This window comes from Aspergillus multicolor (assembly GCF_047715735.1).
Source record: "Aspergillus multicolor strain CBS 133.54 unplaced genomic scaffold BDW74scaffold_2, whole genome shotgun sequence".
Classification (NCBI taxonomy): domain Eukaryota; kingdom Fungi; phylum Ascomycota; class Eurotiomycetes; order Eurotiales; family Aspergillaceae; genus Aspergillus; species Aspergillus multicolor.
This window is the reverse complement of record NW_027395953.1, coordinates 2,117,566-2,131,427: the sequence shown is the minus strand read 5'-3', so window position 1 is coordinate 2,131,427 and position 13,862 is coordinate 2,117,566. Positions and strand designations below refer to the sequence as shown.

At 53.0% G+C, this 13,862-nt stretch overlaps 5 protein-coding genes across 5 annotated transcripts; 3 read left to right on the top strand and 2 right to left on the bottom strand.

Annotated features, from left to right (window-relative positions):
* The first annotated feature begins 22 nt into the window (after positions 1 to 22).
* Positions 23 to 1,410, top strand: BDW74DRAFT_144948 (copper chaperone CCS1). The gene is made up of 4 exons (XM_073723126.1): positions 23 to 126; positions 177 to 249; positions 308 to 442; positions 502 to 1,410. Exons 1-4 carry the CDS (start codon positions 109 to 111, stop codon positions 1,017 to 1,019), a joined length of 744 nt encoding a protein of 247 aa, XP_073589084.1. The 5' UTR covers positions 23 to 108; the 3' UTR covers positions 1,020 to 1,410.
* Positions 1,411 to 2,547: 1,137 nt separating this feature from the next.
* On the top strand, positions 2,548 to 4,488 carry BDW74DRAFT_51315 (putative PB1 domain protein). Its single transcript, XM_073733011.1, has 5 exons — positions 2,548 to 2,653; positions 2,713 to 2,862; positions 2,908 to 3,243; positions 3,287 to 4,321; positions 4,377 to 4,488. Exons 1-5 carry the CDS (start codon positions 2,639 to 2,641, stop codon positions 4,404 to 4,406), a joined length of 1,566 nt encoding a protein of 521 aa, XP_073589083.1. The 5' UTR covers positions 2,548 to 2,638; the 3' UTR covers positions 4,407 to 4,488.
* Positions 4,489 to 4,624: 136 nt separating this feature from the next.
* Positions 4,625 to 5,994, top strand: BDW74DRAFT_144945 (putative SNARE protein (Ufe1)). The gene is made up of 3 exons (XM_073723125.1): positions 4,625 to 4,791; positions 4,842 to 5,653; positions 5,720 to 5,994. Exons 1-3 carry the CDS (start codon positions 4,672 to 4,674, stop codon positions 5,958 to 5,960), a joined length of 1,173 nt encoding a protein of 390 aa, XP_073589082.1. The 5' UTR covers positions 4,625 to 4,671; the 3' UTR covers positions 5,961 to 5,994.
* Positions 5,995 to 6,204: 210 nt separating this feature from the next.
* On the bottom strand, positions 6,205 to 8,235 carry BDW74DRAFT_51269 (aspartate aminotransferase). Its single transcript, XM_073733010.1, has 3 exons — positions 7,635 to 8,235; positions 6,514 to 7,494; positions 6,205 to 6,453 (listed from the first exon to the last, which is right to left on the bottom strand). The coding sequence occupies exons 1-3, from the start codon at positions 7,917 to 7,919 to the stop codon at positions 6,358 to 6,360; spliced, it is 1,362 nt and encodes a 453-aa protein (XP_073589081.1). The 5' UTR covers positions 7,920 to 8,235; the 3' UTR covers positions 6,205 to 6,357.
* A 957-nt stretch (positions 8,236 to 9,192) lies between these two features.
* Positions 9,193 to 12,069, bottom strand: BDW74DRAFT_144938 (uncharacterized protein). Its single transcript, XM_073723124.1, has 5 exons — positions 11,693 to 12,069; positions 11,063 to 11,572; positions 10,563 to 10,956; positions 9,940 to 10,504; positions 9,193 to 9,886 (listed from the first exon to the last, which is right to left on the bottom strand). Exons 2-5 carry the CDS (start codon positions 11,351 to 11,353, stop codon positions 9,508 to 9,510), a joined length of 1,629 nt encoding a protein of 542 aa, XP_073589080.1. The 5' UTR covers positions 11,354 to 11,572; positions 11,693 to 12,069; the 3' UTR covers positions 9,193 to 9,507.
* Positions 12,070 to 13,862: the final 1,793 nt, after the last annotated feature.

Here is a 13,862-nt window from a genome sequence, read left to right as displayed (position 1 = left end):
TCATCCCCGCTTGTCCCGCCATTGCTGTGTAGTTTACTTCTTGAACCAGCTTACTTTTGTTATTTTTATTTGTACTAGTTGGTTGAATTGCTAACAACTAGATTCATTATGATTGAGCCTTTCCAAGTATGGGTTTCCATGGCATGCATGGAGCTACGGAGACTGACCATCGCTAGACGACCTTTGCGGTCCCGATGACCTGCGATGGCTGCGTGAAGGATGTCTCGCAGGCATTGAATAAGGTTGAAGGTAAAGGATTATGGCCAGGCGTATTCGCTTAGATGCTAATGTCCGGTTGCTATTCTAGGCGTTAACAAAGTGGAAGCCAACCTCAAGGATCAACTCGTCTTCATCGAAGGCACCGCGCCACCCAGCTCCATCGTCACAGCTATTCAGAACACCGGTCGGGATGCGATTCTACGAGGCACCGGCGCTTCAAACAGTATGCTCTTTTTTTCTGATTCAGTTCGTGAGCTTTCGCTAATTTTGAATGGTCGATAGACTCCGCGGTCTGTATCCTCGAAACACATTCCACCTCCGTCTCTAATAAAGTTCGAGGGCTGGCGCGTATGGTTCAGGTATCATCCAACATGACGCTGGTTGACCTGACGATCAATGGATTGGAACCAGGAAAGTACTGGGCCACAGTACGAGAGGCAGGCGACATTTCCAAGGGAGCGGAGTCCACCGGCGGTATTTGGGAGGCGCTTAAATCAAAGCTCCAGGGCGCCAATGCACAGAAGGAACCACGTGGGATATTTGGAAGCGTGGAAGTGGATACAAATGGGCGAGGCAATGTGTTCTTGGACCGACCGGTGGCTATTTGGGAATTGATTGGGCGCAGTATGGTTTTGTCCAAAGGTACGGAAGGGCCGTTTCGACGCGAGGATCCTAATACTTTGGTTGGCGTGATTGCTCGAAGCGCCGGGGTCTGGGACAACGACAAAATGGTATGTTCCTGTTCGGGCAAGAATGTGTGGCAGGAGCGCCAGGAACAAGTGGCTCAGGGCATGGTCTGATGCTGGTCCCAAGACCGGTTGAAGCTGGTTGGGACTTGGTGGACGAACGAAGGGATTCGACCTTGCATTAGTACTGAGTTCATGATACCTAGAAGAGATGATGTCAATGTGTATGTACAACGAAGCGATAACGATAGACAAGATGATTTTGAGTGCGGAGAAGCGCGGACCGAGTCATGCGATGCTATTTTAAACTCCATCCTGCGAACTGAAGACCGCTCTTTCGGCGCTCCAGCTCTTAAGGGTTGTGGATTGTGACATCTCACATGATCGAGCAGGAACACTTGGGCTCTTGACTCCAGAAAGTAGGCATTGATCCGAGACTAGGATGGTGCATGCGTCAATCAGAGCACAGAGCAGGGCTGCAGCGTGAAAGACAGCGTGCTAAGGCCCATGAGCGTATGAGTGGACGAGTATGAAGCCTATCGCGGCGGAACCCCAGCCTCGCGGTGATCGAGCAGAAGCGCCGTGGCGGGCCACTATAAAGTTAGTCCCCGGTCACATATTTACATTTGGGCCAATGACGGTTGTGCGTCTTTGAAATGTGACAGTCTTCAACTTTGGAGCTACTCAACTCAAATGACTCTTTTGTCTCTAGACACTCCTCGGTTAGGTACAATCAGATTATCGAAATGAACGGCGCAGGGTCGGGTCGGGCCTCAAACAATGTGTGATGTGTCTCTACCCATGTCCTGGCATTATAGCAGGGTCGATATAATGATGACAGGCCAAGGATCATCGCCTGCACTGTGATAGTTCCCCCTGCAGCTCCATCAGATTATCACTAATAAAGCCGGCCTCTGCAGAGTCGAGACTGGCTGGGCGGTTACTGGCCTCTCCCCTCCTCCTCTCCTCGCCATCTCTTCACTTTTCCACCCTGTTCTTAGCGCTCATCCCTGCGCTTCTCCTTTCTGCCTTCATTCTGCTGTCTCGATTCCCAATCCACCGTCTCAGACCCAACCGCCGCACAGCCTCGAGTATCCGCGTCGAGTCAACATCATAAGGTAATTCTCCGATCCCATTCCTGCAAGGCGATACTTTACAATCTCAATTCCATATCTTCAGTCTTCAGAGTCTATCGACTTGCTAATCCCTGGCTGCTAGACTATTGCTAGTGGCTGGTGCGCCTTAATTTATGGTCTAAATATATATCCGATCTATCTCGTCTCTCCACCCAACAGGAACCCCAAATCCATCCTTCGGCTCTTGCGCATGGTCCGTCCCCTTTGGCCTGCTTGCTTAATCTCTGCTTGATTGACTGATTCCGTAGCTGTCACCTCCAGTGGCCTCACCACTCTCGGCCTGACGCTTCAATTCTCCCGCTCTCCGTGCCATCAATCCGACTCCTCTTGGGTTTACTTGGCCCGCCAGAAACTCTTCATCTGCCCACCCGGTCCCCTCCCCCGTCACATCTTGGCTGCTGGTTGGTCCATACATATATTTGCTGCCGTGCGCACAGGCAAGGCCGCCGACTTCCCCTGTCAGTTGGAAAATAAATCCATTCCTCACGTCCAGCCGGTGTCGGCCAGGTATCACGACGCGGGGGGCAAACAACTCCTCGTCGGCTACTCAATCGCTCTACTTAAGACTGTGACTGGCACTGGCAGCGCGAACTGAAAATGTCCCTCAAGCAAGTATGTCGCGATTAACGCACCCGGATCAAAGTCACCCAGCGGTTAACAAGAAATCGCAGGAAATTGAGACCTGGGTGCAGGCTTTGGACCACTTCGACAACCAGGAATATGAGCTCGCCCTGCGATGTTTTGCTGGAATTGCCGATACTTCCAAGATTCTCTTCAATTGCGGCGTTATATATGCGACGTTAGGTGAACATGAGAAAGCAGTATGTTTTCGTTCTAATTTGTCAAACTGCAGCTGACGGCCGCAGGTTGAGTGCTACCAGAGCGCCGTGAGCCTGGATCAATATCTCGCCATTGCCTATTTCCAAGAGGGCGTGTCCAACTTCCTACTGGGCGACTTTGAGGAGGCACTGGCGAATTTCAATGACACCCTACTCTACTTGCGAGGCAATACATACATCGATTATGAGCAGCTTGGATTGAAGTTCCGATTATACTCGTGTGAGGTTCTTTTCAACCGCGGTCTTTGCTATATCTACCTGCAACAAATCGGACCCGGCATGCAAGATCTTGAGTACGCTTCCAAAGAGAAGGTCACACCGGATCACGATGTGATCAACGACGCTATTCGAGAACGAGCAGAAGTAAGTACTTTGCCTTTGCCTGCGAACCAAGCTAACGTCCCAGGGATATACTGTATTCTCAATACCGGTGGGAGTAGTCTACCGGCCCAACGAGGCCAAGGTCAAGAATCTCAAAACCAAGGATTATCTCGGCAAATCGCGCGTGGTGGCTGCCAATCGACTGAGCACACCCGTTGACACGACCCAAAGAACCATAGATGCCGTACCGTTTGCAACGTCACACCTAGTCCAGAAGAACTTGACGAGCCGCAGCCGCCAACAATCAGAACCCCCGATGCACCGAAATCTATTTCCACCTACTCCCCCTCCAGATGCAGACAAAGCAAGCCTCAGCTCAAATGGCAGTAGCGGCACGGCCCGCGCTCCAACCATCAAAGCACAACGCCCACCGAAACTCGACTTGGATCGTCCTGGAGCCCAGCCTGCCGGACGAAGCACGGCGGATCTTAATGCGCCTGAGAAACCACGGATAGGAACGACTCGCACAGCATCAGAGCCTCGAGGCCCGGAACGACAACCCAAGGGATATGCGCCAGAGAGACATGTCTACCCCGGAGAGAGCTATTCGCACCGCCGAGGAGCAAGTGATACTGGTTTTGGCTACCCCGAAGACCCGTACGGGATGTACGGAGAAGCCCGAGCAATGGCCCTAGCGAACGGCGGACGACCCTTCCAGCAACACGGATACATTGACGAAGAAGAGGAGTATGGGAGCTCTCCATGCGACGAGGATTTAAGGCCAGACGCGGGGTTTGAAATTATGGGAGTACGGCCGCGGGCACAATCATGCAGCCGCGCCGCTCCGCGAGGGTATTCACGTCGGCCGGAGGTGCGCAGGTTTCGAGTCAAGGTACACTCGTCAGAAGACACGCGCTACATTATTATCCCACCAACGATCGAGTTTTCCGAGTTCGAGACGCGGATTCGGGAGAAGTTCGGGTTCCAGATGGCGTTGAAGATCAAGATGCAAGACGAGGGCGATATGATCACGATGGTAGACCAGGAGGACTTAGACTTGCTACTAATGGCATCGCGAGAGATCGCGCGACGAGAAGGAAGTGAAATGGGCAAGATGGAGGTAAGCACTGCATCCTTTTTTCCTATACTGGCCAGCCCACTAACTTGCAGTCCAGATATGGGTCGAAGAACGACGGATGATTTAATGATAGCGCTATACCCTGCATATGTGTTTGTAAATATTAGCATTTATACCCATAATGATACTATTCCTCAAATAGACCGTCAGCAAGTTCCGAGACGTATATTTTCTGTAGACCATGGTAGAATCGGTCTTGTAGGGCACGGGGATCACGGGATCGAACCGTCCGTTTACTTCCAGCTCAGCAGTTCCGCATCTCCACCGACGTCAACATCAACATCACCTTAACCTTCGAACGATGCGCCGATAGCCAGGCAGGCTTTACCAACATGACAGACTTAACACCACTCTTTACCGACCTTATCCACAAACAGGACAAATCCCTGTCCTTGTCGCGGCCCCTCACCACTCAAACCGCCGATGAGTTCCTTAAAGAAGCCTACCGCATCGTATGAAGCAGCTCGCAAGCACACCCAACTACAACTAACATCGCGACCAGAACACCCACATCTCCTCCCTCCTCACACACCTGCACAAAATCCGCCCGTCCTTCTTGAGTATATCAACGCACTCCGCCTCCAAATCCAAACACCGCAGCTCCCCCTCCACCATCTCCGCAGCGAACAACGGCACCAAAGAAAAAGAGACCACCCTCTCCCCCAAAGAACTCGACACAATCACCTCGTCCACCTCGTCTCTCTTACATACGTTATCAACCTCGATCTCAAACCTCTCGTCCGCCGAGTCCCTGCGCCAGGAAACGCACTCCACCCTCCTCGACAAGAAATACGGGCGCAAGCGCTCGCGCGCCTCGAACCTCCTCTTCCAATGGGCATCCGGATCGTCGGCTTTCGCGGAGAATGACGGGGGTGACAACGCAGGCAAGAAACCGGAGCAAATCACCGACGAGCAAATCGAGCTCTCGCTCAAGGCCGTCCGCGAAAGTATCCTCTGGTTCTTGAGACGAAGGTTAGAAGGGACGATCGAGATGCAGCGCGATATGGTTGAGAAACGGATTGAGCGGGCGAAGGAGAGGGAGAAGAGTGTTTTGTATAAGAATGCGTCTTCTACGGTTGGTGCTGGGGCTGGGCCTGGTACTGGAAGGGGTCGAGGCGTGTCGATTTCCGCACCTTCCTCGTACCCCGACGCAGCGATGGAAACGGTCGATACGGCTGGTGTCAAGGGGAGCACGCTTGATGCGGCTGAGGTCGCGGCTATCGAGGCGGAACTTACGCCCGAGCAGTTGCAGCTCTTTGCGGAGGAGAATGATTCCATGGTAAGGTATTATGAGGATACATTGAGGAAAGTGCAGTACGTTGCCCTTACCTTTTCTCAATATGCCAGAGCCTAGCAAGCTAATGGGTTTGTTACCTCTAGGAACGCCGAGAAATCCCTCCTGGAAATCTCCTCCCTCCAGCAAACACTCGTCTCGCACCTCTCTACGCAGGAAGAGTACATCGGCATGATGGTTGCCGACGCCTCGAACACAGAGACGAATATCGGACAGGGGAATAAAGAGCTCAAGCGCGCGACGGAGAGGCGGAGTGCGGCGCAGGCTGTGTTCTGGGGGACGGTTGGGCTGTGTACGTGGTTGGTTGTTTGGGACTTGGTTTTCTAGTTTTGTATACTCCGTACATCAACTTCTTATACATATACATTACATATTTCCTGAGAGGTTCTATTCGTATTAGATCAGATCTAGGTCGTATATCTAGTATGGAGTTATGGCAGAGCAGACAAAAGAAGACAAGAGAGCGCACGTTTATTTTAGGTACGAGACGAGGTATCAGACCACCCAAGCCGAGCCTATGATGTAAACCGAATTGAACCGAAAGACAATGACGATTACCGACCGACGGAAGACAGACGGGCTTTAGATATGAGACTGGTAGAGGGGAATAAGGTAAACCGAACGAACCACTGCGTGGAAGTGGAAGACATGAGATGGTGTTGCGACATTAGAGATGAGAGGATGGTGCAAGAGAGGATCAAGAGAGGGAGAAGGGGGAAACAGATCACGACGTCTCCCGCACAACGCTATCAACAGCTTCAGCGAAGTAATCCAGGTTATGCGTGTTGAGACCAGCCATGGAGATACGGCCGTTCTTGGTCTAAAGCCCTCGTCAGTAAGCCACATCACAAGCAGCGACCAAGAAAACAGATAGACATACCATATAAACATGCCACTTGTCCCGCAACGCCTTAACCTGCCCCTCACTCAGCCCCGTAAAACTAAACATGCCAATCTGATCCGTAATATGGTTCCACGTGCCCGGCGTGCCCTTTTCCTCCAGCCTCGCCCGCAACCCCTTCCTCATCTCCTGGATCCGCCCGCTCATCGTCCTTAGATCATCCTCCCACTGCGCAAACAGCTCAGGGTCATTAAGCACCCGACTCGCAATGCGCGCTCCATAAGCAGGCGGATTCGAGATCTCGGAGCGCTGCAGGATCGCAAGCTGCGAGGCAACGTGGGCATTCGACTGCGCGGCTTCAGGACCGGGTGCAGAGACGAAGTGGAAGGCGCCCGTGCGCTCGCCGTACAGACCGAAGTTCTTCGCGAAGGATTGCGCGATGCACAGCTCGAACCCTTGTTCCACGAAGTACCGGATTGCCCAGGCGTCGCGCGCGAGGTCGCCTGATGCGAAGCCCTGGTAGGCTGTGTCGAAGAAGGGGAAGTGGCTGCGCTCGCGCATCACGACGGCGACTTCCTTCCATTGTTCTTGTGTGAGGTCTACGCCTGTGGGGTTGTGGGCGCAGGCGTGGAGGAGGATGATTGAGCCGTTGGGGGCGGACTTTAAGGTGCTAAGCATGCCATCGAAGTCGAGGCCTTTCGTTTGCGGGGAGAAATAGGGGTAGTTTGCGAGGGTGAAGCCGACATTCGTGAAGATCTGGTGGTGGTTTGCCCAGGTTGGGTTTGAGAGGTAGAGGGTTGGCTTTGGGGAGGCGGGGTGGAAGCGGGCGAGGAAGAGGGCGCCTAGGTGGACGGCGCCTGTGCCGGAGATGGTTTGGAATGTGGCGACGCGGTTCTCGGTGATGGCGGGGGAGTCGGCGCCCACGATGAGCTTCTGGGCGGCGCTCGTGTATTCGGCTAGGCCTTTTATGGGGAGGTATTCGTGGTTGAGGTTGGGGTCGTTGCGGATGAGGTCGTCGGCCTGGTTTGGTGGTTAGTTTTTCTACTATAGGTACGGCAGCTAAAAATCCGGGGTCGGAGGGAGCTTGGCTTGTGGTCGCGTGAGAGCTTGCAATTGCAATGGGGTTGGGAATTCGGTGGACTTAGTGGAATGGAATGTACCTTCTTAACAACAGGCAGAACCCAGGGCTTCGCATTGTCGTCGCGATAAGCACCGATGACCAGATCAACCTTCTTGTCGGAGGGGTCCTGGCGATAAGCCTGGGCGAGACCGAAGAGCGGATCCTCCGGGGCGGAGGGGACAACGGCGGTCGAAAAGACGGGGGAGGCTGACGAAGAGCCCATGATGTGCGAGGCAAGGGAAGCAAGGCGGGATTTGGCGTTTGCAATGGAGAACGAAGAAGATGATGAAGACGATGCAGATGGAAGAGTGGATGGAGTGGACATTTTATTTTTATCAGCCCAGCGCCCGTTCTAGAGTCACACCACCAGACTGGATTCGAAATACGTAAGGTCAATGCTGCTTGTGTTCACCGGCGATCAGCTCCAATTATAGCAGGCAGCCTGAGGGGGAAAAATGCACTGTTTGGTTTGGAATAGACCCGGAATCAGTCGGTCTGGCATGTCATGCATGGCATGGCTTCGGCATGGAATGGGCTCAGAGCTGGCTCTTAAATAAATGCCGCAGAGCAGAGCTTGAAGCTCATGAATGACCCCGGGTCGACAGTAGTCAACCGAGGTGGTTTCTGCATTGCAGGCTTATGACGACATCACATGTGTCTAGCTATCTATACTATCTATCTTATTATGGAAGACACATGAAGCTTCACGTTCACTTGCTTCCAGTATCTAGATGAACAATATGAAGGAGATGATAAGAGAGAAGAGCAGCAACGGTGCGGGGAAGCCTCACCTCTCAACGGCTCATCAGTCCACCCACCCCTCGCAGCCCAGAAAATCTCCGAATCCCCAACTCCCTCCTTCTTTCTCGCAGTTCCAGGTCCGGTTCACATCCATCCAACAAGAGCCCCTGATGGAGCCTCTAACAGCCGGTGCCAGCCAACCACCTCGGCCCCAAAGTCATCGCCCCGAGTCCAGCCGTTTCGTTTCAGCCCTGACTGACACATCGCTCCCCACACTGTCTCTCGAGACGAGGCAAGCGCTGCAACCTTGCGGAAGACCACCAGGACAGGACCTTACGGAACAAGGCAGCGATAATGGAAAGAGATTTATTACCCGGACGCCGGATGTTTCCCGATAATTCATGGTCACTGTCCACTGAGGGTATTCAAAACCTAAGGTAATGGACGGCATCGCTACCGTCATCCTCGGCGTGTAGCCGAATCTGCCCGTGTATGCCGTCACGCAAGCCCAGTTCGCAGTTGCAGTTCGCACATCTACCCGGGTTCCTGGCCGGTGGCTTCGGTCTTCGGTTAATTGACCAGGATAGCCGTGGGGTGGAAGGATTCTTCTGATGACGATAGTCGGGGATCCCCTCACTGTTCTCGTCTCGTCTCGGAGACTTCTCCTCATCCGCGTCCTGGACTCCTGGCTCCCCCCTCCGGCTTTTCCTCCTTGGGAAGATTTACCCCATGGGGTCCACGCAGTGGGTTCCCCTCACCCCTCTTCTTTTCTTCATTACGGATTTTTCTTTTCTGAGACTTCCTGGAATTAATATATAAGAGATAGAAGGAAGGGGGTTTGAGTTGTATGTTAGATATCTACAGATCTCATATTCCAGCACTATAGACATACGCATACCGTAGTAGAGACCAAGACATATACAAGATTGATCGATCGAATCCCTTTTAACCATCCAGCCGACCGCCGTCTCAGAACGCCTTTATCCCGCAAAGAATAAAAAAAAAAAATAAAATAAGCCGAGTCATAAGTCAAATCGTGAGTGTCAAAAATGCAGGCCGGCCATGCATCCAACGCAAAGAAAGTCATAAATGCCCTCCAATGGGAACGCGAGGTCATGGACAAGAAGTAATCCGAAAATAAAAACAACATAGCTCACGAACAAATGCGATGCTTATGTCGACGTAGGAGTAGTTGCGCCGGCATTCGCCGCGTCCTCACCATGCGCCCGAGTCCGGATTCGGAACCGCTCCCTAAATCGCGCGGTTAATCGATTTCGACGACGACGTTGCTCGATTTCGTCGCCGTTCGCTGCGTCACGGTTTGCTTCTTCGCGGACGCTTCGGAGGGCTGCGAGGCGTTCTTCGACGCTGGCGTCGCGCATGCGGCGGGCGTTCAGCGTGCTGGTGAGGTAGCTGCTTAGTCGGTGGCGATGAGTGGGTGTTTCTTCGACGGGTTGGCTGGTCGTTGCTTCGTCTTGCCCTTCAGCACGGGCTTCGCCTTCTTGGTTTTCGGTTTCTTCTTCAGTTTTTGGTGGGTTGAGGTCGATGCGGCTGTAAAATAAGGTTAGTAGATAATGGGGGATATGGTTGGAGATGACGCATACCAAAGAGGACATGTCCCTGACACATTAACCAGCCATGGATCGATACACTCAGGGTGGAACTGGTGGTTGCAGGGAAGCACACGCAGGTCTTGACCCTTGACGAAATCGTCCGTGCAAATTGGGCAAGAAAAGTTGGGATGCTCCGTCGGCGTCGGCGTCTCCGTCTCGGTCGTACCAGTCCGTCGCTGTTCTGCACCTGCATCAGGCGCCGACGTGGCAGCATTCTGTGGCGTTTCGTCAGGGGTCGGCGACGTTGTGCCACCGGTAGCCATTGGCTGGTGGGCGTCCTCACGTAACTGCGACGTCGTCTCCGAATCAACCGACATCTCCACGTCTCCCTTGTCGGACTCGAGCTTGCCGTCAGTGTTGTCGCCAAACTTGACGATCGGAATTGTCTCCAGCATCGCCCTTGCTATCCCTCTTGCTCGACTCTGACGCGGGCGGCCCGGTCGTTGCCGCGGCCCATATCGTTCTGGGTGGCGGTGGGCACGAATCGCACCGGTGATAATGATGGAGAGGAACAGCGCTGTGATGATACCAGTAATACTGTAGAGGATGATCATGGCTGCTGTAGTGGTTAGCGACTACACGGGGGTACGGGCCGTGGTGCTGACAACACATACCTGTGTTAGGGCTGTCGCCCCCTCCTCCGCCACCATTGTCGCTGGGTATACTTGCCGTGCCGAAAGTCGACATGTCGCCCACGATAGATGTTGAGCCGGTTTGGTTTCCAGATGCGAGCTGTCTTTCAATTGCTCTGGCGGTGTCTGCGCTCAGTAACGTGAAGATGAATCGGTAGTCGCTCTGGTCATTCGTGTAGTTGCAGTGTGACGCAGAAGTGCTATACAGCAGCACGGCCTCCGGGTTCCTGGTCAAGGCGTTGCTCAAAGTCGCATCCGCATCCAAGTTCCCTGTATAAGCGGTAGGGTCGCAGGAGATGAAGGCTATATCACTACTCTGAAGCGACAGCGAGTTGCTTGGTTCCACATGCAACAGAGTCCCAGTCCGGTTGGCGTTCTACGTCTTTTATTAGTATTCAGCTTCACCCTTCACAGCCCCCGTAAGCGGCGGGCACGAGATCCCTGATACGCTGCGTACGCTGCATGGGAATGGGAGGACTGACATTAGACCAAGCCTGACGCTCTCCAAAGCTGACGGGCGACTGGATAAACGGGGCGATGCTGAGGTCTAGGTCCTGAGAGAGGTCCACTTGGGAACCCTCAAGGTTGAAGCGTATGCGGGAGAGGGCAGGATCCTGGTCCACGGATCTATTCGACGGCGAGACGGTCGAGTCGACAACCTGAACCGTGGAAAGAAGGGAAAGAAGGAAGAAAAGAAGAGAGTAAGAAGAAAAGAAGGAGGAAAAGAAAGAGGAGGGGCGAGCGAGAAAAGGACGTCGCAGGAGCAGCCCCATGGAGACGGTTATGATGGAGAGGGTCGAGAAGGGAATTGATTACCCCACGGGTTGCGAGCTTACGGAGACGTCGGAGGGTATGGGGAGTTGCCGAAAATCATTAGGTCACAGATCTCAGAGTGGGACACCGAAGAAGCAAAAAAGGCCCAAAATCATCAACTGCTTCCAAGGCCTGCCCAGACTGGCTGCTGATATCACTAATCCGCAGCTGGTCGATCACTACCGACGTGCGAGGCGGTTAGTTAAGTTTCACCCTGCACCCGATCAATGGAGATGGGGGATAAGGATGGATCGAATTGTGCAGTGCAGTTCCGGGCTTCCGGTGCAGCGTATTCGTACCTGATATGTCAATGAATATTGAAGGATTGGGGCGCAGCGATGAGGTAGTGAGGACTTGAGACCCGAGGAATTAATCTGAACCAAGCAAATCAGTGGCAGCTAGGGGAGGGATTGCCAGGATATCCGGGCTGAAGATGGTGAGGGGCTCGGAGATGGATCGATGAATGGATGGATTATCCCGGGGGACACGGTAGAGGGGCTGGGTGACTGCAGTTAAACGTATCAGCTTGCAATTGATATGATAATCACAGCGATCCAGAAAACCTCGATCTCGATGGTTTTAAAAGGCAGAGGCACGAGAACATCTCGATCAAAGAAGAGAGTTTGGCCAGAGTTCAGGGCCGCAAGCGTGGTTGAAACTTGAAAGCGACGGGACCATGGCCGGATCCAGAGTCTGACATCTCCGGCTTACTCTGCCTACGTATTCTACCTGCTCTGTAGCCGAGTATTGTAGACTACTTGTGCATTCTTCTGTTTCTGTTCTGTTTGAGGCGGCTTATCTGTTCCCGCAATTGTGGCTCGCTTCATCTCTGACTGCCTCATTCTCGAGGAGTGGCAACTCGCAACAAAGCCCCATCATCGTGCTGAATACTGACGGAGCTCCGCCGAAGCTCCGGAGTTCTCGAGTCCCAAGGCCAGACAGACTCATGCGCAAGCTGGACCACGGCTCACGATGAATGGCATCCAACCAAACAATTTGATTATGGACGAGGGAGAGCCGAATGCGTGGGCGTGGGCGCGATGGATGCGGGGATCGACTGCCAGCTGGCACGGACTTTCTCCAACCACTCCGCCGAAAACGTCTCTCAGCCCAGCCAAGGAGTCAGCAACAACAACTCGACATCCTGAAGCATCAAAATAAACATTCTTAACCTATCATCAGATCATTAGCCTAGCCATTGCTGTCATACTAAGTGCCGCTTCCTCGGTCGGCTTCTCCCATGCAGTGAGATTCGTCATCGTCAACAGCGCCTCAGGCTTTGTTCGGTGGATCACGTGACTTAGAGGCCTCGGTATCCTTGCCCTTGCCTGCTATGCCTTGTGAAGAAGACGCAGTCAAAGCTCGACGCAATTTCCTAGTAACGTAGAGTTGCGGTGTCTGAGTACGATGACGTCTAGCCGGTCGCTGTTTTGTTGATCGGCTATGATTCCAATATCAAAATCACGAGTCACTACACGTCTTATGCATCTTGCTTATCCGACCGACAATCGTCGTCCAACCTCTACGGATCAGACCAGATCTTGAGAAACGTTATCTGCACCTGACTGCGATCAGTTACTACTCCGTGCAACCTCGTCGTCCAGCATACGGAGTTAAGCGGCCAGCGAATACTCCGCAATCGGAGCTCTGTTATCAAGTCAGCTATCACTGGCTGAATCAAACTGGTTTATCTGATATCAGTCTCGATATCACGGTTGGGTGTCAGGCGGGGTTGTAAACCAGGGTCTCGGCACAATCGGCAAAATAACAACGAGTGACAAGCTAAGTTGCAGGGTTCGCAGTTCTGCTCCGGGATATCTCGCAGCGATGCCTGGTCATAGTGGTAGAGCATATCTGCGGACGCTACGGTTCCCGGCTCCTCATATGCAATCTAATAAAAAAGGCGGTTCAACCCGATCTTAGAATGGCGCCATCGCCCACCACCAAGCAGAAAAGCGGGGGATATCTCTTGTTTGGGGAGTTGAATCAACGTATGGATCGCCAGTAGATCATCCCGTCCTGTCGCCTGATGCATCGTCCATGCTGCGTCCGTACAATCACTGACTCTCCGATATCAGGGTACAGACTGCAAAGTAGCTGCCTGCACTCCGCAGTTCGCGTGTCCTGTCAACATTGAAATATCAAACAATATTACTCCGTACTTAGCATTCCTCTCCATGCAGTCCTGTTGATAACGATCCAGTTGCTCGAGCCTGAAGTCGCGGAGTATGCATGTTACGGACAGCAGACTTCGACTCACTGATACGTCTCTGGGCCTTGGTCGCTCACTTGACCGACTGCGAGCAAGACGTCTACCCGGTGCATTCAAACTTTAATAGCTCAAATATATCGCGGCAAGGCGCAAATGTTGGTTGATACATCCAGGAGCTCTAGCAAACGAACTTGCAGTAAGAAGTAACACGTCTCAGTTTTTGGGTATTGTGGTTGACTTTCTTCGGACTCGTGGCT

Coding starts and splice junctions, on each gene's coding strand:
- BDW74DRAFT_144938 (XM_073723124.1), bottom strand. CDS start 11,353: ATGGGGCTGCTCCTGCGACGTCCTTTTCTCGCTCGCCCCTCCTCTTTC. Junction 10,957..11,062: donor AGCGTCAGGCTTGGTCTAAT/GTCAGTCCTCCC, acceptor TAAAAGACGTAG/AACGCCAACCGGACTGGGAC. Junction 10,505..10,562: donor GGGCGACAGCCCTAACACAG/GTATGTGTTGTC, acceptor CCACTACAGCAG/CCATGATCATCCTCTACAGT.
- BDW74DRAFT_144945 (XM_073723125.1), top strand. CDS start 4,672: ATGACAGACTTAACACCACTCTTTACCGACCTTATCCACAAACAGGAC. Junction 4,792..4,841: donor TTAAAGAAGCCTACCGCATC/GTATGAAGCAGC, acceptor CATCGCGACCAG/AACACCCACATCTCCTCCCT. Junction 5,654..5,719: donor GATACATTGAGGAAAGTGCA/GTACGTTGCCCT, acceptor TGTTACCTCTAG/GAACGCCGAGAAATCCCTCC.
- BDW74DRAFT_51269 (XM_073733010.1), bottom strand. CDS start 7,919: ATGTCCACTCCATCCACTCTTCCATCTGCATCGTCTTCATCATCTTCT. Junction 7,495..7,634: donor TTCTGCCTGTTGTTAAGAAG/GTACATTCCATT, acceptor CCACCAAACCAG/GCCGACGACCTCATCCGCAA. Junction 6,454..6,513: donor ACAAGTGGCATGTTTATATG/GTATGTCTATCT, acceptor CGAGGGCTTTAG/ACCAAGAACGGCCGTATCTC.
- BDW74DRAFT_144948 (XM_073723126.1), top strand. Junction 250..307: donor GGCATTGAATAAGGTTGAAG/GTAAAGGATTAT, acceptor TTGCTATTCTAG/GCGTTAACAAAGTGGAAGCC. Junction 443..501: donor AGGCACCGGCGCTTCAAACA/GTATGCTCTTTT, acceptor AATGGTCGATAG/ACTCCGCGGTCTGTATCCTC.
- BDW74DRAFT_51315 (XM_073733011.1), top strand. Junction 2,863..2,907: donor TAGGTGAACATGAGAAAGCA/GTATGTTTTCGT, acceptor TGACGGCCGCAG/GTTGAGTGCTACCAGAGCGC. Junction 3,244..3,286: donor CTATTCGAGAACGAGCAGAA/GTAAGTACTTTG, acceptor CTAACGTCCCAG/GGATATACTGTATTCTCAAT.